Raw genomic sequence first — 26,892 nt, 5'->3', positions numbered from 1 at the left:
TCGTGCTGGAGAGAACACTCCAGCATTGACCTCTTTCCAGAGCATGATACCATGGTCTTTTGAGACTGAAGGATGCCAATGCAATGTATATTTGCATCATCACCTTACAATACATGTCTTGTCATTTGCTTCCCTTTGTCCCCTCCTGTGGATGCTATCTGGGGAATTCTGGGAGTTGAAGTTCACACATCTTCATGTTGCCAACTTTGAAATGCCCTGTATGTAGTAAAGCAAAGGCTAGACAGGCGCTTGTTAAGAATTTTAATTTGGATCCAGAACAACAGATTGTTCTCATTGACCACTCCTGATGGAAGCCATGAAACATTGTAACATCACTGCAAAGAGTGATGCACAATATGTAACATGCATTAGTCATATCGTGATGCAGATTACATACAATGCAATCTGCATCCTAAATAAATGTCATTTAAGAGGTGATGTCTTGACACATGTCATCGCTGCAGCCCCACATGCCCCAGACCCATATTTCAGTCTGTTTCTGAAATAATGGGGAACCATTATTGTGGTTTATTCCATAATCCATGGTGAACCCAAAGCAGTTTCTGTAAGCAGGGCAATAAAGATTAAGCTAAAAACAACACCAGAATGCTTCGTTCCTGCCTTCCTTACAGGATTAGCTATGTAAAGTGGAAAAAAAAGAGATTTCTTCCAACAACTGAGTCTCCGAACTGCTTAGAAAGTTAACAACCAGTTCTCACAAATAGGTGTGAACTAGCTGAATCCCACCACTACCCCCTGTGCCCCCCCAAAAAACTTGCCACATCGTAAATGGAGTATGGGGAAAGACAAGTGTTCAGTAACTTTTGGGGTACTTTCTCACTGGATGGAGTGCCACTGAATGGCTCAACCCATACGTTGGCTTCATGAATTCTGCCCTGCTTAGGTTTTGTAAGTTAAGAAAATACCTGACCAATGAATGGAGAGGCAAAAGCTTTGGCAGGGAAGTCCGATGGAAGATTAGGCAGGGGAGAAATTCAGCAAGTGGCTCTCGGCAAAAGAAAATGTTCTGAAGTTTATTTAAGCAAGTATTTGATACCAATCCTGAAAGCACAATGACCACGTGAGCAGGTATAAAAATTAACGGCTGACAAGTCTTTCTCAACAGTGGGGGGGGGGGGGGGAATTTCCAGGCACTGTGTGCTGTCTTCAGAAACATTCAGCCCTAAAGGAAACACCATTGCACCACTTTTCTTCTTTTTTAAAAAAAGTTGCCTCCTAGGTTAGCTTGCTGCAATAAAAACACCTATGTAAAAAAAAAAGTTTCTGATAATGAAGAACAGATGTTGCTTCTTGCATGCAAAACAAGCTTCACACATGTGGCACCAATTTAGAAAAGTCTTAAAACTCCAATTCAGAGAGCTGGTTTTGTTCTTTCAGGCCCAAAATATTTCGGAAGGAAATAGCTAAAATAATGTCTTCTGGCATTCTCTAAGGCAGTGATGGCTAATCTTTTTGCCATTGTGTGCCAAAAGTGTGGGAGAATGTGTGTATGTGTGTGGGGTACTGTGCACACATGCCTGCATCCATAATTCTATGCACCCTCCCCCCATGCATGTGTTCGCGACCCCCCCCCCCACAAACTCCCCATGCTTTTGGCATGTGATGGCATGGTGGGCGTGTTTTTTTTTTTGCCCTCTCCAGGCTCCAGACTCTTTATAGGAGTTTGGGGAGGGTGAAAACAGCCTCCCTCACCGGGAGGCTGGAAATGGCCTGTTTGCAGTTGCCTTCTTTCAGGATGTTTGCCCACCCCCTCAACCTAGTCCAAAGTCTTGGGATCTCCTAGTGGTCTCCCATCCACTAAGTAGAAGTTGCAGGCAGGTGCTTTGGAGGCAAATCCCTGCTTTCCATAGCACCTTTAGAGATCCAAACTGAAGCCTTGCCCAGCTGCATTAACCAGGCCAGTGGCCTTATTTGGCTCTTCTAGAGCAGCCAAGCACTTCATCCTAGCTTGGTGAACCTACAGAAATAGGCAAATGAACCACATTCCCACTTCTGATGCCAGCCTCTGTATTAGGAGCAGATCAGAGTCTCCTCCCTAGAGAATTGGCTGGCTCTGCTATCCTTTGGGTGGTCAGCAAATTCATTTTTTTTTAACAAAAACATTTATCCTGGCTTTTAAATAGAAAGGAGTAAATAAATGAATCAAATGTAGCTTTCTAAGGTTTTGGCTTCTAAGCCTTTCCATTTTGTTGTGTTTCCCTATAAATGGGTTCCACCCTGAAATCGGAGCGGTAGGTAGCAAAACATTTTAAATGAATTTAGGAAAAAAATGATTAAAAAAAAACCCGTTGGTTTTAAAGTTACCATAGACTTTATTTTCATTTTATTTTTGTTCATTGGTTTAAAAAAAAATCCCCACAGCGCGAAACGCAAAAGCCTTTCCTGAAGGCAGGTTCTCCTCCACATTAGAAACCCGCTTTTAGCTCTGCCCCCACAACATCAGCGAGCAAAAGCAATGGAATGAAAAGCAGCCGCGGCGGCGGCGGCGGCGGAAACCCAAAGATGAATTATGAGGGCCCAGAGCCTCGCGAGCTCCTCCCTTGCCCGTCTACCGGGGAGCTGTGCTAACTCTGACGTCATTGTGATCCGTGTCCGCACATGGGTGTGCAAATGTTCTGAGCGCGGCGCAGGTGGCCCCAGCCAGCAATTAGGACTGGGAGGAGCGAGAGAGCTAGAAAGCGCCCTTGGCTTATCTGGCCGGTGGGGTTGCCTCTCTTCCCCCCCCCACCCCCTTCCCTTTCTTCTCTCTTTCTCTCTTTCTTTCTTTCTTTTTTTTTAAAAAAAAAACCAAAAACTCCTCGGTCTACTTTGCTAATATTGATGCAAAAAAGGGATCCAGGGGCGCCCAGATTCGCTTGGAGCGAGGTCGTCTGAAGCCTTTTCCGAACGGAAGATCGATTTGGGATTTCTTCTTTTCTTTCCATCCTCTCTATTTCTTCTTCTTCTTTTTTTTTTTGTGCTAGTTTAAACCAAATTGGCGGAGTGAAAGAGGGGCGAACGAGGGATGGCTCGACCTCTTCCTTTGAACCCAGCTTTCCTACCCCCAACTTACGGGGTGCTGAAATCCCTGCTGGAAAACCCGCTCAAGCTGCCACTGCATCACGAAGATGGTGAGACATGTGTGTGTGTGTGTGTGTGTGTGTGTGTGTGTGTGTGTGTGTGTGTGTGTAACGGGAAGGAGGAGTGTAGCGGTGGGTTTCCCTCTTGCCCCCACCCCTACGCCCCGCTTTATGGTCCTGTGAGTTGTTGTAAGGTGGTGTAAGGTTTCCTGCCTGAGCAGGGGGTTGGACTAGAAGACCTCTAAGGTCCTTTCCAACTCTGCTATTCTATATTGCTGCCTATTCGCACATGACAAGGCTTACAAGCCGTGCGCACAAGTTTCACTGAAAGCGGCGATCGAGCCGTGCGAACCAGAGGCGCGCGTCTAGCCTTAAGCGTTGCTTGTGGGAATCGGGCGCTTTACGCGTCGAGGCGGAGAATTCCGCGCAAATCTGAAGGGCGCATTTTTGTGTTTCGGCTCGCCGGAGGCTGCAGCTGCAGTCTTGAAGATCCTTGGGAATCGGTTCTGCTGAATCAAGCGGGATTGATTTCCAGGTAAACACCCCTAGGATTACCCCGAGAGGTAACAAACGATTCCGTCTAATCCTGCCTCTTTTTGCCTCTCTGTATGTTAGTCGGAGATAAGTCCAACTCAATACTCGGGGCTTACCCTCAAGTAAGTATGCCTAAGAAAAACGACTGCCTACTTTGCTACACTTTGCTCCAAAAATTAGCGCGTGCGGTGTGTTTATAGCGGAACCTGAAAAGTGACGGTACTTTTTAATGTACTGGATAGTTTATTTTTGGTTGGCAGGTTCTGTGGTAAATTGGAGCTGATCTTTTGGGCAAGGTGCCTTCCGATACCACAATTTGTGAAGAAGTCATAAAAGAGGGAATTAGAATCAGAGCGTTTGTATGGTGCACTTCTGTGAAGGAAATTCCCCCTTTTTAGTGGGGTGTCTCTCAGGTAAATTGGGATTTTGCAGTATTACACACCCTAGCAACTATTTGCCCTTGTTTTGATTTAAAAGTCGGGGCATTTTATTTCTGTGGAAGTGATTTTGAAGAAAGTGTGTGCCTTGAATTACAGGCCTCCCCATACTGCTTTTCTCTGCATTACACGGGCATACATTTATCCATAAATGTGTACACACAGCTCCTCCCAATACACATAGACTACTTAAAGCCTATACTAGTATTTTTTTTAAAATCTGGACTGACTTATTTCATACCTGAATCAGATATTTTGCTGTATTCTTGAAATCAAAACTTGCAACATGTATTTTACCCCTAATTCAACCTCTGATGAAGGTTTCAGAAGATAAAATTGAAACCTTGAATTATTTCTAACAAAGTTGACATTCCCTAACCTTTAAACTCCAATGCACTTAAAAGTCAGTAATAGCCAAGCATTGTATAGCATTCAACAATTTTCTATGATTTTTGAGGTAATATTCTCTATCACCTATACTTTAATGCTTGTGCAGTGTAGTTTAGACTCATCTCATTCCTGTTGACTATGAACCAATACATATACGTATTTTTTCATTAAAAAAATGCAAGCACAAGAATAGGATATCTAGATTAATTATGTTGATGTAATATGTCATTCTGAACAGAAATTTTTTGGAGTAGTTCTTTTAGATCATGATAACAACTTGAAATATTTCCAGTGCTGAAAAATCAGATTTAGGAATGGTAAATGTTCAAATAAAATATATTTGAAGAGGATGATCAGGTGCTGAGAAATGCATTAAGGGTTACTTACAAATTTAGGAAGTGGCTGCCAATAATTATTTGTCAGCATAAGTCTAAATCCAGTGGATGTGAAGGAACAAACTACAAATTACACAAAGATCTGTAATTACCATTTTATTGCTACTTTGTTGTAAGAAAAGTCCACCAAGGAGGAAGGGGGGATTACAATTAATTTTGCAATTTCCTACACAGTGTACAAAAAGTTCTGGTTCTTAGCTTCAAAACCAGTGTGCATTTCAAAACAATCCCAGGCATAGGAGTAGAAGAAAGGGGAGATACAAATCTGGAAATGATTGTAGGAAGAAGCTAAAAAGAGGCTTAATAGTTCCAGCCTCTGTTGCTGCTGCAAGTTTATTTTTAACCAAACTTGTGAAATGCAGTTGTGACTCCCCTGGGTAATGTTTGGCTTGTTTTATAGCTTCTCATTATGAATTTCTAGTTTCTAAGCAGCAAATGATGAAGATTGGACTAAATTAGGCTATTTTACTAAGATAGCATTTCCAGAATTCCTAACTAGCATGAATGTTCACCTAGGTAATTGGGAATTATAAAAACATTTAAATAAATAAGCTGTGGTGATCTTCAGGTTATTTATATTTAAAATGTGATATGTTGCCCTTCAAAATGGATTTGAAGCAAGTTAGCAATACATTACAAACACAATGTGTATTCTGTTCTTCTTAAACCTATTTGAAGGAGCTACATGCATTGCAGAAACCATAATCTTGCTTTTATTATTTGGATTCTGTGTAATGTATACAAACACAGGCACTGTGGTTACTAATCTCTGGCTGACTGTGTTGTGTAATACCAGTTAGTGGTGGCTTAAATGAAACCATGTTTAATAAACCATGGCTTAGCACAGATATATAAATCCTACCATTATGAGTAATTTCACTTATGTAGGATTTGATCAGGCAAATCCCATATTCCATTATACCCATTTGAGCAATTTTTTTCAGTTCTTCATTCTGATGAAATCTTGGAGTGGTGTTGTTTGAAGCTTGCAATTTTCTTGAAGCCAAGAATGCAGATGAATTGCAAGTTAAAAGCAGAGATGGAAAACATACATGGCCTTAATGAGCTGAAAAATGTATCCAGAGACTTTAATTGTGTTCCAAATATAGAACCCCAAAACAGAGAATAAGTACAAAAGGATTCTCTTTATTTTCTTCCTAGCAAGAAACTAGCTAAAAAAATCCTCACATTTCCTTGCCTTCCCCTTCCCTTTATAGCATTTTATAAAGAAAAAGACAAAGACAAAAAACTGGATGACGACAGTACCAGTGCCACTGTCCCACAGTCTGCTTTTCTGGGGCCTACATTATGGGACAAGACACTTCCCTATGATGGTGACACTTTCCAGTTGGAATACATGGACCTGGAAGAATTTCTCTCAGAGAATGGCATCCCACCCAGTCCAGTCCAGCACGACCACAGCCCTCATCAGCCAGCTCTTCAGCAACCTACCTCAGCCTCACCATCGGTCATGGACCTCAGCCACAGAGCATCCACATCGGTCCACCCGACTATGGTTTCCCAAAACTGCATGCAAAATACAGCCAGGCCAGGTAAAGTAAGAGGTCCTTTGATTTTTCTTTTTGCACCATTGGTGAGGAGTTCCATATTTGTGTAACACGGAGCCTTTTCCATCCAGGTTGTGAACATGTGTGAGGTACTGGATAGAGACTTGATTTGGTGCAGGGAATGGGAGATTGGACAGGCTCCTTGCTTTTCCAGGGTAGATAGATAGATTAACAGAGTTGGAAGGGACCTTGTAGGTCATCTAGTCCAACCCCCTGCCCAAGCAGGAGACCCTATACCATCCCCGACAAATGGCAGTCCAATCTCCCCTTGAAAGCCTCCCAATGATGAAGCTCCCACAACTTCCGAAGGCAAGCTGTTCTATTGGTTGATTGTTCTCACTGTTAGAAAATTTCTCCTTATTTCTAGGTTGATTCTCTCCTTGATCAGTTTCCATCCATATTCTTTGTCTGGCCTTCAGGTGCCTTGGAAAATAGTTCAACCCCTTCCTCTCTTTGGCAGCCCCACAAATATTGGAACACTGGTATCATGTCTCCCCTGGTCCTTCTCTTCACTAGACTAGCAGTGCCCAGTTCCTGCAACTGTTCATCGTATGTTTAATCTCCAGTCCCCTAATCATCCTGGTTGCTATTCTCTGCACTTTTTCTAGAGTCTCAACATCTTTTTTATAATGTGGTGACCAAAACTGGATGTAGTATTCTAGGTGTGGACTTACTAAGGCTTTAGAGAATGGTTTTAGTACCGCACTTGATCTTGATTGTATCCCTCTGTTAATGCAATTTAGGATTTTATTGGCTTTTTTGGCTGCTGCCACACACAGCTGGCTCATATTTAACTGGTTGTCCACTAAGGTTCCAAGATCCCTCTCAGTTACTGCTATTAAGCCTGGTTTCACCCAGTCTATATGTGTACTTTTGTTTTTTCTTGCCTAAGTGTAGGACTTTACTTTTCCCTACATTGAATTTCATTTTGTTAGATAGGGCCCAGTGTTCAAGTCTGCCAAGATCCATCTCACCCTTACTTCATTCAAGATAAGAGTTTTGACTCACAGTGTTGAGTGTTGTCAAAACTCACTCTTAGTATTTCTCCTTTTTTTCCTGCATACACCTGCAGTGAGCAGCTGCAGTATCACAATGTTTGAAAACAGCTTATAATGTGTAGATTCAAATGCAATTGTTAGAAAGAACCGTGGTGTGCTACAGTGGTTAGAATGCAGTATTGCAGGCAAACTGCCCACTGCCAGGATTTTGATCTTGACTGGCTGAAGGTTGACTCAGCCTTCCATCCTTCTGAAGTAGGTAAAATGAGGACCCAGATTGTTGGGGTATGTTGACTCTGTACACAGCTTAGTCAGGGCTGTAAAGCACTGTGAAGCAGTACATAAGTCTAAATGCTAGTGCTAAAATTAAACAATATACTTATTTCTTGCCCAGCCAGAACCTGAATGAAATCATTAGTTCTATACATGGAGACTGCCATGCATATTCATTTATTATTTTAAGGTGGGGTTGCAATACACAGAATTTGCTAACTCCTGCAGGGAGATGCTCATTCAGACAAATACAAGAAGTTTCAATTTAGAACTTCTGATTCAATATAGCAAGGCTGGTAAGATGAAGAAAGGGATTATTGGAAGAGAGCCAGCACTTGTTCAGGTCTTCTGTTCAGGTATATGCTGGATTAATATGAAGCCTTGCACCAAAGTCTTTCCATAATGTGTTACATGGAGCAAGGAGGGAAGTCGTCAAAGTGAGACAACTCCCTGTGTTATTTGGATAATGTTTTTCCCAAGAACCACATAAGTAGAGCCACTTGCTATCAGTTGTAGCTCTCTATGTGCAGGGAGCCAACCAGTATATTTGCACGTAAAGGAACCATGCTTTATACCCATGTAATTCCTTACCTAAATGCTACCATATTGGTGTAGGAAAATGGCTCTCCATATTTGCATAAATTACATGAGAGCTACCATCTTACATTTAGAATTAATGCCATGTCTGAATGGGTGTTTTGAAAGGTTCATGAGAGGTGCTGGAATTACCTACATTCCAGGTTGCGTATCTGTTTGTAATGGGTTAGGAATCTGTAGATCTCCAGATGTTGCTGAAGTATGGTTCTTAGCATCTGTCACTATCAGCCAGGGTGTTGTAGTTCATTGATACCTGGCGGTAGCGGGAGGCAACACAAAATGCTAATAGCAGGACACTAGCATGTGCTTGAAGGAATAATGGAGAAACACTAAAATTCACAATGAGTTTGAATAGTTCATTCTTCATTGAAGGAAGTTTTGCATAAAAGTAATTACTGTTAGATTTTAACTTTTTTTTAAAAAAAGTCTGTGGAAGAATTTTGCAAGTGGTGAAGCTAATCTTAGTTTTGTTAGAATTCAGATTTATTTTAATGAAGTGTTGTTATAACAATATCAGCAGTCTAATTACAACATTTATGAACAGCATGTGATTAATACGTCTCATTTGACAGATACTCATGTTACGGTCCCTTTGTTGGAGTGCCCAGAAGACTACTTGAGAAATTTTGTAGGGAACTGAGAATATTATCTTGAAAATGTCCCTACAGTTATTCTGAAATAATCATAACACTGCTTTAAATATTCTTTTTTAAACAAAGAGGCAATTTGGAAATATTTTAAAACTGAGCCTGCAGTCCTAATTAAATATATTAGGACTAATCCCCATGAAAATTGTGGGATATCTAGGACAGTTCTGTTTATGTTTACAAGTTGGTTCATCAAACAAGCAGTTAGGAAAAGGAGAAATGTATGCTGGGGTGGATGATACTTTGAATTAATTGTACATAGAATTGGGGAAATCTGCACAAAGTGCAATTTGGCTCTACATATAATTTTCAGTTGGGTTATTTATTGCTTATCTGTTGGAACGGAATTCATTGTCAACAGCAGGAAACCATGTTACTTGCGCTCTATCCTGGGATGGTGAAACAAGATATTGTTGTCAAAGACGTATAAATCAAAATAAATCAAGCAGCTAGCTTTGAGAGTGGAAAAGAATAGTATAGAAAATCAAAGCCACAAACTGTGTGATTATCAGAAACTGAGAGGAGACTGGTAATCTAGCTGCATTTTTCTGAAAATCAGAGTCAGAATCCTCATCGACATGCACTTCAGTTGATGATTTTTTGAATGCATGTTTATTTCAACTGGAATTGAAACAAGGGGAAGAATTTCAGATGGAGGCAGTTCACATTTCTCGGAAAAGCTATTGAATGCTGAATAGTACGTGATAGGAATGCAGCTATGAATTGGTTCCAATCAACTAGTTTCTTTGCACATAAGTGTGTATGGCGCCCCAAGTGCAGTTCCACATATAAAGAAAGTGCTGAGTTGAACATGTGTGTTTGGTGTGCAGCGCACAACACCATAGTGACTCGGGCTTCCTGACCCATGTACTCTCAAAATCGAGAGTATGATGGAAACTTATCCTGGTGGCATTTTTTTTTTTTTTTTTTGCTTTTGAGGTGCGCTGGTAACAAGTTCCATGTGTAGCTTTTAAAGAGATTTTAACTTTTGAAATAGCATCAAACATGATGGAGAGGGTCCCAAAGGTGCTTTTTCAAGAGGCAACTAAACTTTTTGGTTTTTCTTTGAAGACGTTTCGCTTCTCATCCAAGAAAGAGAGGGAATAAATTTTTTAAAGGAGAGAATTATAGATTTTGGAAGCAGCATTGACTGCAGGAGAAATGCGGATTACATTGAGGGTAGAAAAATGGCAGAGAGCCTAAAAAGGCAGGTGGCCTCTCTGAGCTTGGCTAGTTCCTTCCTATGAATTTCCTGTCAGGTCCTCCATGAAGGTGCATTGGCAATAATAATTTCCCTTTCTCACTTGTGGATTCTTCCTGACATCTCAAACCTGGTCCTTTATGCTCTCTATGCTTAAGAGGTCAAGGAGGTGTTTTTCCCCCCCAACTAAAAGAACGCTGCATGGGGTTTAGCATTATGGAATCACTTTGAGACTCCCCATGGTGGTATCACATGGCTTCCCCACACATGGCTTCCCCACACATGGCTTCCCCACACATGGCTTCCCCACACATGGCTTTCCCACACATGAAACTCTTGCAAAAAAGATGAAAACTAGGCAAGCATCAACTTTGGTGGCTAAACCTTTCCACCGGCAGGGAGGATTTGATTTAGTAATTCAGGGCTGTCAAACTCAAGGTCTGGGGGCCAGATCCAGGCTGCAGAGTGTTTAGATCTGGCCTGGGGGCCCACCATGGAAATAGCAAAGGACCGGTCCATGGCGCCTCTGCCAGGAAAAGTGGAGCTCAAGAGAGCGCATGCGGCCCTTTCAAACTCCATTTCCCCTGGCAGAGGATTGCAGGAGGCCATCCCAGCTGAAAACAGAGCTCATGTAGGCTGTGTGCGGTCCTCCCGGGCTCTCTTTTCTCCCCCAGAGGGTTGCAGGAGGCCGTCAAAGCTGGAAACGAAGCTTGGGAGCCAGTTTTTGCTGGCAGAGCACTTGGGCCACCACAGCCCCCCCTCCCGAGGTCAAACACAATCCTGATGTGGCCTTCAATGAAATCGAGTTTAACACCCCTCTAGTAATTCTCTAAGATATTTGTTTCTGCCACATGTGTTCTCAGATGCTACACCATCCTCAGGATTGTGTCAGGTTCTCTCTACATCATTGAAACGACTCTATATGATATGCCTCAATGGCCAAGCACACGATGGAGGGGAGAGAAAATTATTAGAACGATAATCCTTCCTTTCTCCGTATCTTTTTGGGAGAGCAGGAAAAGCAGCCAATCTTTATATGGTTACCTGTCAAGGTTCATTTGCAACCTCTTTTATAAGTCAGGCCTGGCTAAGATTTATTCTCTTGGTTGATTTTAGAAAACACCCCCTCCCTTTCCCCCTGCCCCAATAGTTGAGGAATTTCAAAACACACTTCTAAACTGTCCTACTGCCAAAAGTTATTTTGATTGCAGGTTTTGTTGTTAGCATCCAGAAATGCCCCTCCTATTTAAAAAAATCATGCCCAAAGTTTCCTTAGAATCTCCAGGCTGTAAGCCAAGAATTTATTTTCAGTCTAGATCTGCAACATGAACAATACACAAAGCAATGGAGACTTTGCCATAAGCAGGAGTTGCTTTCCCTCACCTCAAATGACCCAGCAAGCACATGTACATTTGGAGCTACAGGGATCAAGGTTGCAATGGGTTGATGTGTTGCCTGTCATTGTTCACGTTAGAAATGGCTTAAATAACGAAGCTCATGCTTTCTAGGCTCAAAGATAATTTGCTACAGTCAATTCATTGCAGCCAGCTTGCCATGGGCCAACTTGCTGCGAGACAAGAATCATGCTAATTTCAAAGACATGGTAATATAGAATGGTTAAAGAAATGATTCAAAAGGAGGGATAAAAATAAAATGTAATATAAATGACAAGCATTAAAATATTATTTTTATTATTTTAAATATGTAAATTGAATTGTTGAATTTTCCTGTGGTGAGTTGTCCCGTAGCCAGTTGGTGATGGAAAGTTGTCCTGTAACAAATTGGCCAAGGCAAGTTGTCCCATTCTATTCAAAAGAAGAGCACTTCGTTTCCCCACTGTTTTAGTTCAAAAGATTGTGTAATGAAGTGGAATCATAAATTGAGGGGTATATTATGTGACTCATGCCCCCTAGACTTTCCCCAACAAGCTGACTAGGAAGTGGATGATGTGCAAGTAGCAACAGGAGTTGGTACCTTTAGAGTCTTGGCACTGATAATAAAATAATAAGAACAGAGGGCAAAGTAATTAATTAAAATTTTCCAGGATGTTCCTGTCTCTCTGGGAAAACCCAAACAGTAACTTCCAGGACTTTGCCAAAGGGTGGTTGCAGTGGCTTTATATGTTGGTGAGCCAAATTCTGAAATGTGTACAAGAAGTTTCCCCAACTTTTAGAAAGGATGGATGTAGATGGACACAGATTCACATATCTGTGCTAACTTTATTCTGTTTATGGCAATTTGGTCATTAAAAAAAGTTATTTTGAATTCTGATTGCAATATTAGATTGGTTAAAAAAGCACAAATCTTGAATTGGCAGAAGATTAACGAGAAGAGTAGGTTTGGACAAGTAACTTCTTTACATGGTGTACCAATTGTTGCTTGAATTTGGCTACTGAAAGAAAAAATGAGGTGTCAAAGTACAAGAATCCAACATAGGTCTCCAACAGTTATGGGGAGGAAGTAATGTATACATCTCTGGTGGATAGAAATAATGATGCAAAAAACGTTAGGGTTTATTTTATTTCCTTATTGCAAATATTTGTACATTGCTTTCCATTATATATCAAGAAGCTGTTTACATTAAAGTAAAATGAAATTCAGTTTTATGGTCTGGCATTTTTGTATTTTTACTGTTCTGTGAAATAAGATTGGGAAAGACACAGTTCTCTATATTGTGTTCTTGATTACAAACTGATGATGATTTGATAATTGCACAGAACCTTTTGAGTTATGTAGTAAGTATGTATTGTCCCGTATCATTTGAGGGGATTCTGTGTTTTTCCATCTCTTAATTTTCCCAATTTGGCATTCCTTCAAAAGTGTTGTGATTGCAGAATTCCCAGTGAGTATCTTTTGGTGGTTTGGTCCCATCTGCAGGTAGTGTTCTGGAGACCTTACCCTAAAATAATTGATGCAGAAAGTGATGGGAAAAACAAAGCAAAACAAGAATTTGGGGAAAAGAAACAGAAACATTCATGGAAAGATGTGAACAATTTAACAACAGTGATGAAATGGAATGTTAATTAAAAAATTGAGGTGGGGGAAAATGAATCTTTCCCCTCTTTTTTTGGAGGATATGGGAGCCTTCATATCTCTGGAAGAGAAACGGTAGGCTGGGAGAGGCCAATATACACAATGAAATCCTACCTCTGTCTGTCGTCAGTCATTATGTTGAAAGCTTGCTAAAAATTGGAGTATGACGCCAACTTACGTTGTCAGAGTGAACATAGCTTGTTTCCCTGAAGCTCAGTCTTGGCGTCTCTATAACACCAGGTCTCCACACTGGAAGACGAAATAAAAATAAATAAAAGTTTCCCAGAGCAGGCACATGCCTGGATGCCAAAAATCTTCCTAGAAAACTTGCCAAATGTTATGAAACACAGGTAGCATGAATGTTGGACAGAACTGAAAATAAAAATGCCAGATGATGTACTTGAGGGCTAGAAAACACAGGGCCATTGGTGATTCTTGTAGCTTTGTGTTAGAATTGAGGATGTTTCTCCTTTAAAAAAAAATGATGGGGAGATGTTATGCTGGCATCTGAAAATTAACAAACTTAGTGAAAAGAATCCGATCTTTTTTTTCCTGCAATTGTTGGTCATTAAGTGCCAAGGTTTGTAGAAATCTATTGGAAAGCTACTTCGTTACTATGGAACCCACAGCAACAATGAAATGCACACTATAGTCAGGATAAAAATATTCAGTGTGTTCTTGGGTATATGCCCATTGAGGTCCAAGCGGGGCCTGGCTGTCATACATGTAACTTGTACACACCCAGCGTCTGTGCAATGGGGTTTTGGCAGCCATTGAGGGATTCCTTCTAAAAGAGATCAGTAAAGAAAGTATTCCTTGGAGATAGAGATATGAAATGTGCTGTGCTGTTTCCTGGAACTCAAAAGAAGTGTCAACATGATGTATCAAAGACAGGTATTAGGTGTAGCTCAGGTGCAGAAAATATCAGGTTTAGTCCTGGTTCCTTCTGAAATAAAGCATCAGATTGAGAGGAAAACTTTGGATCGGAGAATCCCAACAATTGATGTCAGAGACTGAGGATAGTTGAGCTGGCTGGATCAAAGCCAGTTTGGTCTAGTAATTAAGACATCAGGAGTGATTAAGACATCAGGCTAGAAGCCAGGAGGATGTGAATTCTAAGAATTCTTCTTAAGCATGAAAACTGGCTGAGTGACTTTGGGCCAGTCCCACTTTCTTAGCCCAACTCATTCACAGGGTAGTTGTTGTGGTGAAAATAGAAGGACTATTATGTGTGTTGACTGCCTTGACTTATTTATCAAACTAATAAAGATGGGATAACAGTAAATAAAACAAACTTGCAATATTATCTTAGCCTTCTCAAACAGGTATCTGCATTATCCTTTCTGTATATATGGACTATAAATTTCATCATTTTTAAGCCAGCATGTTCCTGGCCAGGGCTAGCAAGAAATGATGGAATGAGTCTAGGCCAGGGGTCTCCAATCTTGGCAGCCAGAGGAATTCTGGGAGTTGAAGTCCACAAGTTTTAAAGTTGCCAAAATTGGAGATCCCTGGTCTAGGCAACTTATGAGGGTGCCCAGCAATGGTGGGCTATGGATTCCATTCCAACCGGTACGTTGGAACGGCCTCGGCATCACCCACATGGATGCGTGCAGTGCACGCACAGATGTGCACAGCACACGCATGCATCATACTTGCTTGTGACGCTCCAGCTGCTTGACGGAATGGCACACAGGCACCATACGCATCGTGCACGTGCACAGAAGTGCCAAAGGTTTAAAGGACAGGTAAGGAGCTTGGGCAAGCAGGTGGGCCCTCCGGAGCACTGTACCAGAACAGTACCCAGTGCTCCAGGCAGGCTCCAGTATGCCCGTACTGGGGCATACTGCCTGCAACCCACCACTGGTGCCCGGCTAGTGAAGTTAGCAGAATTTTATATGACTTTTCTTTCTTTAGTTCATACCATGTGGAGTAACACAAGAGAAGCCAACAATTTCTACCAAATTGTTACCAATATGACAGTGCTCGTGGCAAATTATACAGTAGATTTTATTCAAGAGGATATGCTTTGTACTGTGATATTTTACTCTAGAATTCTCATTTTCCCATGCTAGCTACTCTAACACTCCATGAAATCATGTGAGGTTATCCCCAAATTCTCCAAAAAATAAAATAGAATAGCATAAGAAAGTAATAGCAGACTAGAAATGGCTAAGTTGTTTACCTATGTATTCAGGTTTTTGTGTGCTCTCTCTATTTTAGAAATAAGATCTTTCTTCATTGCAGTTTCTTCCATATTTAATGGCTGAAACAGCCACAGGCCAAATCTTATTCCATTCCAAAGTTCCTCTGAACAATTTTTCAATTTTTATTGTCACTTCAGGCATGTTCAGATTTATTATTTCAGGCAAAATGGTGGCCATTTCTAGATCAGAGTTTCTACTGTTACTCCAAATTGTGTCTGTCTCATGACTACCCACCCCCTTGCTCTGCAAAAGGCCAACGTTCTATTTTTTAAAAAATTAAAATGATGTTTTTATAACAAAATTAAGTTAGATGAGCAGGAAATTTGACCGGCATCAAAGGAGGAATTGGCAGGCACATGCATTTCCTGTTTCTGAAATAAAAGTACAACAGAGCTACGTATAGCAGGCTCATCCCAATGCCTCTGATCAAATGCTTACTCCTCATAGGGTCGTGGAGGTCAAGGAGGCAGCTAGGAACATTACCCATCTTTTGCAGTTTCCCTGGTATGGGTAAGACATTATCCAAAAGTTCTGGCAAATTTCAAAATTCTTCCCATCAGTGGGAAACAAAGCTGAGTCTTAGGTACAAATTGGCAATTTTGCCTATTAGATAAATGGCATAATGAATTACTCTATTTTTTGGAGTATAAGACACACCTTTTTCCCTCAAAAAAGAGGTTGAAAATCTGGGTGCGTCTCATACAGTGAGTACAGTATTTTTTTGCCTCCTGAAACCAGGCCCCTTCACCAGAAGGGCAGAAATGAGCGAAAAACGGGCTGTTTTTTTGTTCAATTTTGCCCCCCCAGCCCCCAGGAGTACTCTATAAGCCTCCTAAAGGCTATCCATGCCCTTTTTTTTTTTTTTTAAATGGGCCTGGTTTTGCGAATAATGGGCCATTTGGGGGGAGGTCTGCAGAGTGCAAAAACTTATTTTTTAAAAATTTGCCTCTTCAAAACCTTGGTGCTCCTTATACTCTGAAGAATACGGTATTTCAGAAAGATATATTTTAGGACAAAAGCCACCCCCTTGGTTTAATCTGTAGAATAAGACAGTAGAAAATAATTTTATAAATAGCTTCTAATTATGAATTGTTAAGCGTTTGAGTGGACTGAACAAAGATTAGTTCTGCTTCAGCCTCAATTGTCAATATCTTGGTTTGGGCTTAGGACAACATTCCCAGCGTGAGAAACATCCCAGTTACCAATGTCTGGTGTTATGATTCCCTTTAGGGTTTAAGGGACAAATTGTCTTCTGGGTGAGGAGTGGGGGCAAATAAAGAAAAAAGAATTCAGAAATCAATGTTGGAAGGAAAAATCCAGGTCCTGTTCCAAGCTGGGAGAAAGGTACTGGAGTCAAAATGGAGGCTGATTGGAAAGAGGGTCCATTTATTGCTGAAGCAGGAGCACATGTTTGTGGTTCTGGTCAATGGAACACATGGAGATGAGAGTGAGGGGTATTTAAACCTTCTCTTGGGCTTTGAACTTGAGCTTCCTGTTCCTGTGCAAGAACATGTATTCTATTGGCTGTTGTCAGACTCCCATAGGACTATGTACAAATCCTAGGAGTTTGTCTGAGCTTAAGTTTGGTTGAAGTTTGGTTGATGGGTAATTCCTATTGTGGCAGAAGGCTAACCCTACTTTTGTTCAGAACCAGACCTTGCTGCAGGCAGTAATGGATTAGCAAATCAGCATTTCTAAAAGTTGGCCTCATCTTAGTATCTGCTTGGGGGCAGGGAGCTGAGGCTCTTGAGTTTCTGTCTCCCTTAAGATTTTTATTTCTCTTGATAGGGGAAATATTTTATCCTGCCTTTTTAAAATATTTCTCAAAATATTTCATTCTTCTAGGAGAGGGGTGGGTGCTAACATTCTACGTCAGTTCCCCTTTCCTTATTGTGCTGTGAGGGAGGAAAAGAGATGTAAGCTGCCTCTGATCTTGAAAATGTCTTGGATGTGCACATCCTTCTTCTGAATTGTTATAACTGGGTAGCCTAAACAGTCCCCTTTATGGTACAGTTCAGTTATTTTGATTTCTGCTACCCACCTTTATGCCTCCTCCTCTGTATGCCATTTTCCATATAACCCAACTTGATATTGGTGGTTTCTGAAGCACTGACATTGTGCAATGATTGCAAATAATGCATGTAATGCTGCTGTATGTTTCCTGGTCCTTGGACTATCTACATGGGTTGCATCAAAGCAGAGGGAGCTAACCAGAGGTGGGTTCCTACCAGTTCAACTGAATAGTAACTTGGCCTGCCATGTCCCCAAACCAGTTCTCTCGCCAGCACCCTAGGCGCTGCCATCATGATTTTGGCTTCTGTGCATGCGCAACATCATTTTTTTTAGTACTGTGCATGTGTGCAGAGTGTGCATCAAGCACACGCAGCGCGGCTCTGAGCGAACCGGCAGTAGGAGCAGCCAGAACCCACCCCTGGAGCTAACCCATCAATCAGATCTTTTCTAGTGGCAGGTCTTTTCACATTGGCTCTTGCTGAATGGTTGAGAGTGCTGGTGGAGGAGAAACAACTGAATGGTTTATTTCTTTGATCTGTGGAGAATGTTCATTTCTTTGAAACAGGAAGGCAGATGCATCAGGCAGATACGTCCCTTTATTGGTACCTCGCGTGTCCAGATCTAGAGAGAACCTTAAAGCAAAATGGAAAAGTTTGGCAGTACTAGATGTTCTGTGCAGTGATGATAGAGAGTGGGGAGGAAAGTCATATTACCCACTCCTCCCTCCCTTTCTCTCTAGTTTGCCAGAGACTGCAGTTTAGATCAAAAAGAGATGTGGAATACGTGTAGGCAAATTTAAAAATAGATCCTCCTGGGTGTGAGGGAAGGAAATTGCTGAATGCACAAGCTGGAGAGGAAAAAGTCAGTATCCTTTTCTGATCTAGAGAAGTGAATTGTAACGTTCCCAATAAAATTTTAATTAATCACTTTACCCTTAAGAAATGTTTGCAAAACCTGGACATGGTAAGGCATATGGGTGTGTGGGGGGGATGGTTAAATGATCTGAAAATCAGTAGTTTTCAGGACCGCTGAGAGAGGCAATCTTTCAATGTAACTGAGTGGAAATTTGCTTGGACAATTCTGTTGCGTTGTATGGGAGATACATAGAGAAGTTCTATAGGTAGTCCTCTACTTACAACCACAATTGAGCCCCAAATTACTGTTGTTAAGCAAGATAGTTATTAAGAGAATCTTGCCTCATTTTACGACCATTCTTGCCACAATTAAGTGAGTCACTGCAATTATTACATTAGTGACACAATTGTTAAGTGAATCTGGCTTCCCCATTGACTTTGCTTGTCAGAAGTTCATAAATAATGATCATTTGACTCCAGGAGGTCACTGCAACTGTCACAAATATGAATGAGTTGCCAATGATCTGAATTTTGATTGCATGACCATGGAGATGCTGCATTGGTCACAAGTGTCAAAAACTGTTATAAGCCACTTTTTTCAGTGCTGTTGTAATTTCAAACGGCCACTAAATGAACTGTTGTAAGTCGAGGACTATCTGTACTTTCTGTTCACTATCATGGAGCTAAATGAGGCAGACTTTACTATGATATAGTGGTGAAAGGCTTGAGTAAAGCTAGGGAAGATACAAGTGCACAATCCCAGTCAGATACAAAGTTCACTGAGAAATTGACTAGAACATGTCAGAGGCTAATTTCATGTGTCTCACTAAGATATAAACCAGACTTGTACAACTTAAGGTTCTCGGACAGAGTTCTCCAAAGTGGTCAGTATTGACCCCCATGAGTAGAAAGGGACACACCAAGAGGGTCAGTGTTATTATTAGAAGTAGTAAACAATATTCATTTAATTATGTTCGTATAATAAATACTTGGGGGCGGGGTGTTATGAACAGTCTGAAACCTCAAGAAGGAATTGATGAGTTGAAGAGTTTGCTTTGAAGAGGGCCCTTCCCCTCTATCTCCCTATCTGAGCACCTCCAAAAGTCTCCACCAAATTTAAATTTGCCAGAAGAGAAAAAAAAAATATTGAATATGCTAGTTATAATTATGTCCTCTATATTTGATCATTTTAGTCTTAACTGCATTTGCATGTAAATTTAGTTCAATCTAAATTATTTTTCCTGGCCTCACCTAATTATTTTCAAAATATAGCCTCTAATGTGGCCTTCAGAGATCTGGTGCAAATCATACACTTTAACAAATCACAAGAGCCTGATTCATAACTCATACCACAAGCAGACAGCAGCTTTATTGGATATTATTATTAAGCACTGTAGAGAGTGGGAGAAAGAAATCATGTGCACTTTCCTGATATATAAAAAAAAGATAGAATAAAAATATAAAGAGGGAGACAAGTTGGTACTGTGCTCTTTGGTGTGGATAAATTTAGTTTTAGTGTGGAAATTAAGTGAATGGACATGTGATAAATCAGTGGTCAGATAATCCTCAGCTCTTTTTTTTCCACCAGGCTGTTACTCTTCATCAGGCAGAGAACTTAGAATTATTCATACAACTATTTGTGCAGAAAGCAAGTGAATTTTGTGATGGGAATCGCTCTGCAGACAGATGTGTGAAATAAGGCTGGTGTATATGGATGTTTGATTTTTAACAGCAGGGATATGCAAAATCTGTACCTGAAACTTTTCACAGCAGGGAAGACGAATGTTCACCCGCTAATTGCATCAGATATGGATGCTACTAAAGGCACAGCTACCAACATTTCACAAATTATGTTTATTTATTTGAGTCCACATAGAGACTGTTTGACCTTAACAATTCTGATAGCTTAAAGAGAGAAAGAAAGATATAATCAGACCAACAGCCAGCCCACCTGCCAACAGGAAGATTAAGTCAAGCAACCACTAGTTATTAAGTTGGGGGAAACATAGATCTCAAGAAGGATGTCATGGCAGAGGGCAGACCTACTGAAAAAGTCATCTCCTGGGTCTCATAAGGTGACATTGTATAATCAACAAAGCCAGAAATGTGCCCGCTCTGCCTGATCTCACAGGTGACTTAACTTGAAGATGCTGAGATGTTGTTTGAATCTGTGGAAAGGTGCATTAGTGATTATGGGTTTGGTAATATAGAATCTGTGGAAAGGCTTATGTGGAGGAGAAGGGTTGAGACTCTGAATGTCCCACTTTCAATAATTCTACACAAGAGCAAACAATTGTCTTGCTTTATGGACAGGGATTTGTATATTTCTTGGTGGATGGGAAGGTCCAGATCAGACTTTTCCAACCCTGTCTCCCCTCGGGTGAATTATAATTCTCAGCCAACATGTATTACAGTTCCAATAAATCATGGGTCTCCAAATTTGATAACTTTAAGACTTATGGACTTCAACTCCCAGAATTCCTCAGTCAGTTCTTAAAGTTCTCAAGTTTTGAGACCCCTACAATAGTTGTAGATGCACCTGAACAGGGAAAGAGAATCCAGGCAAATTCTTGTGTCCTCATATTCCTCTTCCACTACAATACTCTCTCTCTTTCCAAAATGTCAGTCAAGGTTGAGTGTTTTCTACATCCATTTATCTTAAATAGATCTTCTCCCACATTGCATGTTTTAGAGATCACTGCAAATGGCAGGGTAGTGAGGAGTGAGAATACATTGGAGATTGTAAAATATATTCTGCAAATATAGCTGTGAACATTCTGGAAATAAATCTACATTTTCACGACATGAGGCAATTTCTAATTAATGATTTACTTCTCACAGCATTTAGAATGTAGCACGTATGTGTGTGTTTATTTAACTGAAGCATATTTTGCCTTCCTTTGGCTGACAAGGACTTCCCAAAATTAATAATATGATAGCCCCTGCAGGCATAAAATCTATTAGCTGCAACATCAAAAAGATGGGGATTTGGAAGAAACAAGTACAAACACTAAATTGTTTTCTAGGAAGCTCTTATTCCAACCACTTGGTATAGAAACAGTAAAGCAGAGGAAAGTTGCCAAAAGTTGCTGGTCTAATTCTTCTTCCTTTCTCCCCCTTTCCTCAGTGTCTATCTGTTGCCTAGTGCTGTGGGAAAACAATATTCATAATTAAAAGCTAAAAATGTCTCCGATGGAGAGAAATCCATACTTTTAGGCATGACCACTGGAATCTGCCGAATGAAATTGTGAAATGAGCATGACAGGGTGGGAGACTTGTAGTCTTCCAGATGTTAAATGAGCCACAGTTCCCAGAAGTCTTCAGCTGTACGGCCAAAGGTTTAAAAAAATGCTCGCAATTGTAGTTCAGCAACACCTGCAGGACCAAAAGATTCTCTTATCATTGTTGTATATTTACGGCGCATGTAAATACTGTAATTGGCTGGAACAGGGTGAATTATTGTTGTTTTGACACTTCCAAGTCTGTGAGTCAATGAACAAGATTTTAGGAGGATTGTCAATAGTTCCTTCTCGTAAGACTGTTTTTGGTTCCTACCACCTTGTTTTCTGCTGGCCTCTTTTTTGATTTTTCCAGGCATCAAGATCTTTTCCAGTGATTTCTGCCTTTGCATCATGTGTTCAAAATATTTAAGCTTTAGCTTTGTTATTAGTGTTGTTGGAAGATTAGCAAGAGTCTGACCATGGTGTGCCAAGTTCTAGAATGGTTCAACTTACGAACTTTTCTATTAGGGTAGAACAAGACCAACCTTTTTAATAGTTAAAACAAGATGTCCATGTCACCCTAAAGACAATATCTCAGAATTGTTTTTGTTACTATAAAATAAAGATTATTTCTCTGGAGCCCTTTGCTTAGATTTTTAATTTGTTTTATTTCTGCCCAAGGCCCCTTCTTTGAATTTTCTCAGCCCTCTTCCTTTTTCTCTCTCCCTTTGATCTACTTGCCAACATCAAACATGGTAATTCTCAACTTCTACAAGTTCAAATGAAGGAGCCTCAGTAACATTTTTCATTTTGGAAGCACGTCCTTTTATTTTCCCCTCCTGCCCTAGACTTCAGGAAAAACATTACATTATTATAGCATTGTTTTGTTGTTGTTTATACAATTTTTGTTTTCATTATTTGTCAGCTGCCCAGAGTCATATACATGAGATGGATGGCTATATAAATTTGCTTAATAAATACCTCAATCCATAGTGAGTGGAAGAAAGCTGATGTGCCCCCGTGTATGCTCATCACCATAGTGTATCAGCTGTCACTATGACTGGTTGATGTTAAACTCAGTTTGCTCCTGTTGGCCAAGGGAAGAGCGGATAAATAAATAATTCACACAAGCCCAGTAGTACCTTGGATAACCCTGTTAGATCTGCAGGGCTTGATAGCTGGCAGGACAGCAAGCTAATAATTAGAGAAGGAAAACTTGCCAGGTGCCTCCAAATCAATGTGTTCTTTCGATTAGCTTGTGCACTTGTCACTGGCAGATGTCAGAAGCAAGCGACAGCGATAAATGAGTTGTGACAAAATGTCCTCCTCTGAGGTGTAGCCGTATAAATAGAAGGCTGCATGCATGGATTTTTGGCAGAAGATCTCTCATTGACGATGCTGAAAGGGCTGTAGCAAACTTTTTACCCAATTATCCTTCAGGAGCCTAGCCAGCAAAGCCTTCTCCTCTCTGGAACATGATTGAGGACAATAGGTCAGAGATTAAGTGCTCGGTGTTTTCTTTTCTTTTTAATAAAAAGAAAAGGAAAGGCAGCCACTTGGTGCCCCTTAATTTAAGAGCTACACAGTTGAATGCAGCTTGTGAATCCATAGCAGAAAACAAAATTAAATGCTTTGCTTTGCACGGCAAGGATACTGAAGCGTTTTCACCTCAAGCTGTGGTCTATGTGTTTAGCTAGTTAAGAAAGGCTGTGCGCCAAAGAATTGAGGCCTTTGAACTCTGGTGCTAGAGAAGACTTCTGTGAGTCCCATAAACTGCAAGGTGATCAAACCAGTCAGTCCTAGAGGAGATCAAACCTGACTGCTAGAAGGCCAGATCCTGAAGATGAAACTCAAATACTTTGGCCACCTAATGAGAAGGAAGGACTCACTGGAGAAGAACCTAATGCTGGAAACGATTGAGGGCAAAAGAAGAAGGGGATGACAGAGAATGAGGTGGCTGGATGGAGTCACCAAAGCAGTAGGCGTGAGCTTAAATGGACTCCGGGGGACGGTAGAGGACAGGAAAGGCTGGAGGAACCTTGTCCATGGGGTCACGATGGGTCGGACACAACTTGGCAAGTAACAACAACAATAAAAAAAGGCTTTCTTAGAGGCTTTGTTTAGATAGTCCAGTAATCCTGGGATAGAACAAAAGTTATTGTTGGGGGTCCAAGAACCACCCTTGACTTTTGAAGGGTAGGTCAGGGATTGAAATGTCAACAGTGGCTGGAATCAGAACCAACAAAAATGCACTAGGGCTAGTTCAATTAATCTGATTGGATTTCAGTTGCATTAATTAAATAACCTCCGTAGTTATTTAATGGTTCTGCATGTAATTTATAATATCTCTTTTTTCTTATTTAGAATTGCAATTCAAGTTGCAACTTGGCAATTCTCTCTGGGAGACTATGGGTTTTGTGTCTCCATCAGAAACTAAATACTGCTGGTGCAAAGTCCTTCTTGTAATAATAAATAAACAGTTCCTTACAGCAGACAGTATGATTTAACCAAAGTTTGTTCAGCAAACCAGAATTGTTTAAAAATAAAACATCAAAGAAAATTATATACTCCTTTCAGGACAATTTTTTAAATTTGAAGAAATTTTAAAATTTCTTTTTTCTCTTAGTGCTGTAATACCTTGTATTTTACTACAAAAGTGAGGATTGAAAAAAAAGGGGGGGGCTTAATTCTGTCCATTGTTCTCATTCTGGTCGTGTCAACAATAGTGTCAACTTGCTGTGAGATAATATAAGATTTCAGCAGACCTTAATCATGCTTACAATGAGGTCAAGAAGAAATCTGTTCCCAACTTCATTTCTGAAAACCACTATCTCTGCTTGTGTGATGAAGATCCTGCATTTCAGCATTCCTCCTGTGCAGTCAGATGGGTTATAATGGTGTGTGTGAGAGAGGAAAACATGTGTGAGAGAGAACATGAGAGAGAATAAAAAAGAGAACAAGAGAGAGAGAGAACACAAGAGAAAAAGAGAACACGAAAGAAAGAATATGAGAAAAGAACAAGAGAGAGAACACAAGAGAAAGAGAATGAGAGAATACGAAAAAAGAGGAGAGAGTGAACACAACAGAAAGAGAACATGAGAGAGAGAACACTAGAAAAGAGAAAGAGAGAGAGAGAAAGAAAACCCAGGATATAAACATACTGTATGTTTCCATATTTAAGTACCACATACATAAGCAGAATTTCTGAGGCAGTAGATGGGATTGCTAGGCCTTGTTTGATAGATCTCTCGTGGGCTCGGGATCTGGATGCCTGACAGAAATGATGGATCCATTTGTGTGCTAAAGAAAGCACTACCTGTCAATCACTGCCTTTCCACTACTTGAGAGATATAAAAGCCCATCCAGTGGCAATTGAAAATCAGTCTGTTCAGTATCTAGCATGAATTCTTTGGCTGTCTATCCTTCCTCAGAAAGAGGTGGAGTTCACAGCAATGCATGTCAGTGTGGGCTCTGCTGACAGCTTTCCCAACTGCTTTTTATTTTATAGTCAATTCATGCAAAATAGGGTGCTGTTAAGAAGCAATAGTAGCTTTTTCCTGGCCTGATCTTTAGAATGAACTACTATAGCCTCTGAGAAGGGATTATTATCGACATTATTGATTATTTTTGCCTCCAGAGTAGTAGTGGAATATATACACACACACACACACCCCAGTCTGTTATATTAAATAAGCATCCTTTATCCTGTTATTAATCAGAGAGGTATTGATGTGTCTTTTATTTATGATCTCCCATTAACATAACTCTGGGTGGCTCACAACAACATACATAACAAACATATACCCCCCCCCCCAAATGAAATGATTCCATGCAACCTAGGGATTGTATCATTCTTATTTCAAATATACAGGCTCAACTCTCATCCTGACATAATGTGTTATGCAGTAGTAGGCTTTCCTTTAATCTAAACTCTGTTGGTAGCAGTTAAAGGTTCTAGATAAGTTGGTGGCTACCCAACAGTGTGCTCTGTTGTGTATTTAGAGAAGAAAGCATCAGGTACTTGCAACGGCAAGAAATACATCCAGCTTTTTTATGCAAAACAAATATTGATTCCCTGCTTGGTACAATTCTTTGGTTACAAATTCAGGCTTGTGTCTGAACTAAGTCTCTTTTATTTGGGGAAGCGACAAGCTGTTTCAGGGGTAGGAGGCAGTGGGTAGTACTATTGCAGTGAATTCTGAAATTGGGAAATTAACATGATGAACGCTTTATTATCAGCCACTTCAGCATTAAAAATCAAGTAAAATTAGAACAAGGCAGGGTTAAAGGAGGAAGACATGCATTGTCCTTGCAATTAGAGGATGCTTGAAAGAGGCACATGCATGGATGTAAATGGGACAGTGTCCTAATAAATAAATAAAAAGCGAGGAGTCTCCTTCCTAATTATGCTTCCTCGAAATAATAGTTCAGTGAGCTTTGCAGAGTTTAAATTTGGATATTTTGTCTTACCAGAGCTCTTCTGCGTGTCACAAGTGAGGAATATGCCCATCATTCATGCTCACTGGCATTCCCCAGGCTGTGCACTTCTTTTCTAATAATCCATTTGGGAAATACCGAAGGAATTAAGGACAGCTATGCTTGTTGTTATTGTTTTGGAAGTGAGATGCAAGCACTCAGCAGGGAGAAAAATGAGGCCACTGTGCTGGTTGGGAAGGGAACTGAGAGAGAAAAATTGGAAGGAGGGGGAAAGGAAGGGTTTGGTTTCCCTCCAGTTGTATAGAAGTTGTGCAATTTAAGAATCGGATTAACCTGGTATGACTTGGTTTTTCTGCCAAAGTAGATAGGTTAAGTTTCTTGGCACAGGGCACAGTACAGTACATTATGTGCTGTAAATATGGGTGTGTCGGCCTTGGGTTTTAATGCCACAGAAGTCTTAGAGGCTAATATTCTGCAGCTGTGCAGCACAGAACAGACTTCCTTTAGCTTTTGTCAGGAGAGCTAACTGCATTGTTTGGGTGCGTTGTGGTTCCTTTTTTCCTGCAGCAATCAAATCCTCCGGAGAAGCTTGCAAACAGAGCCGTCTGACGTGAAAACCAAGGGGTCATTTGCATAGAAGCTTTTCCCATTCATGATTTATGGCCGAACATTTTGTTTTTTTCTCCTGTGCTACCAAACTAAGTATGGCCCCAGCATGCTTGTAAACTTGGGGATTGTTCCAAGATGGTGGAGGGATGTGGCAACCAAGACTATAATGTGATGCTTTCGTAGTTCAATGCTCCTTGATCGAATCTTCTTGCAAAGAGTAGCTAGTTACTGAGATTGCTGTATGGTAGTTATTTTACAATTATACATGGAAATATATGGACAGAGGGATCCATTAGCAACCAATAGCAAAATTAATTAGGAGGTTCTTTGGCTTAGGCAATCTACACAGCCTCCTTCCACAAAACAATGAAAAACAGCTCTAATAGAGCAGCAATGGG

The 26,892-nt window shown here is 40.6% G+C and overlaps 1 protein-coding gene and 1 long non-coding RNA gene across 4 annotated transcripts in view; one reads left to right on the top strand and one right to left on the bottom strand.

The window, feature by feature from the left end:
- Positions 1–2,601: 2,601 nt before the first annotated feature.
- The window catches only part of HLF (HLF transcription factor, PAR bZIP family member), a 72,960-nt gene continuing 48,669 nt past the window's right edge, over positions 2,602–26,892 (top strand). The window contains exons 1-2 of one of the 3 annotated variants that reach the window (XM_014061494.2): positions 2,602–3,131; positions 6,054–6,389. In XM_014061494.2, coding sequence (XP_013916969.1) covers positions 3,026–3,131; positions 6,054–6,389 — 442 coding nt within the window. In that variant the 5' untranslated portion in view covers positions 2,602–3,025. Of the gene's footprint in view, positions 3,132–3,785; positions 4,028–6,053; positions 6,390–26,892 lie in introns of those variants that run through there. The other 2 variants (XM_014061495.2, XM_014061496.2) reach the window with 2 other exon arrangements.
- On the bottom strand, positions 12,949–26,022 carry LOC106545044 (uncharacterized). The gene is made up of 3 exons (XR_015696039.1): positions 25,919–26,022; positions 13,332–13,402; positions 12,949–13,019 (listed from the first exon to the last, which is right to left on the bottom strand). It is a non-coding gene; the product is annotated as an uncharacterized LOC106545044 (long non-coding RNA).

The sequence above is a fragment of the Thamnophis sirtalis genome, unplaced genomic scaffold (assembly GCF_051295495.1).
Source record: "Thamnophis sirtalis isolate CommonGarterSnake01/CBP01778 unplaced genomic scaffold, rThaSir2_p1.2 scaffold_3, whole genome shotgun sequence".
Taxonomy (NCBI): domain Eukaryota; kingdom Metazoa; phylum Chordata; class Lepidosauria; order Squamata; family Natricidae; genus Thamnophis; species Thamnophis sirtalis.
This window is presented reverse-complemented; position numbering and strand designations above follow the sequence as displayed.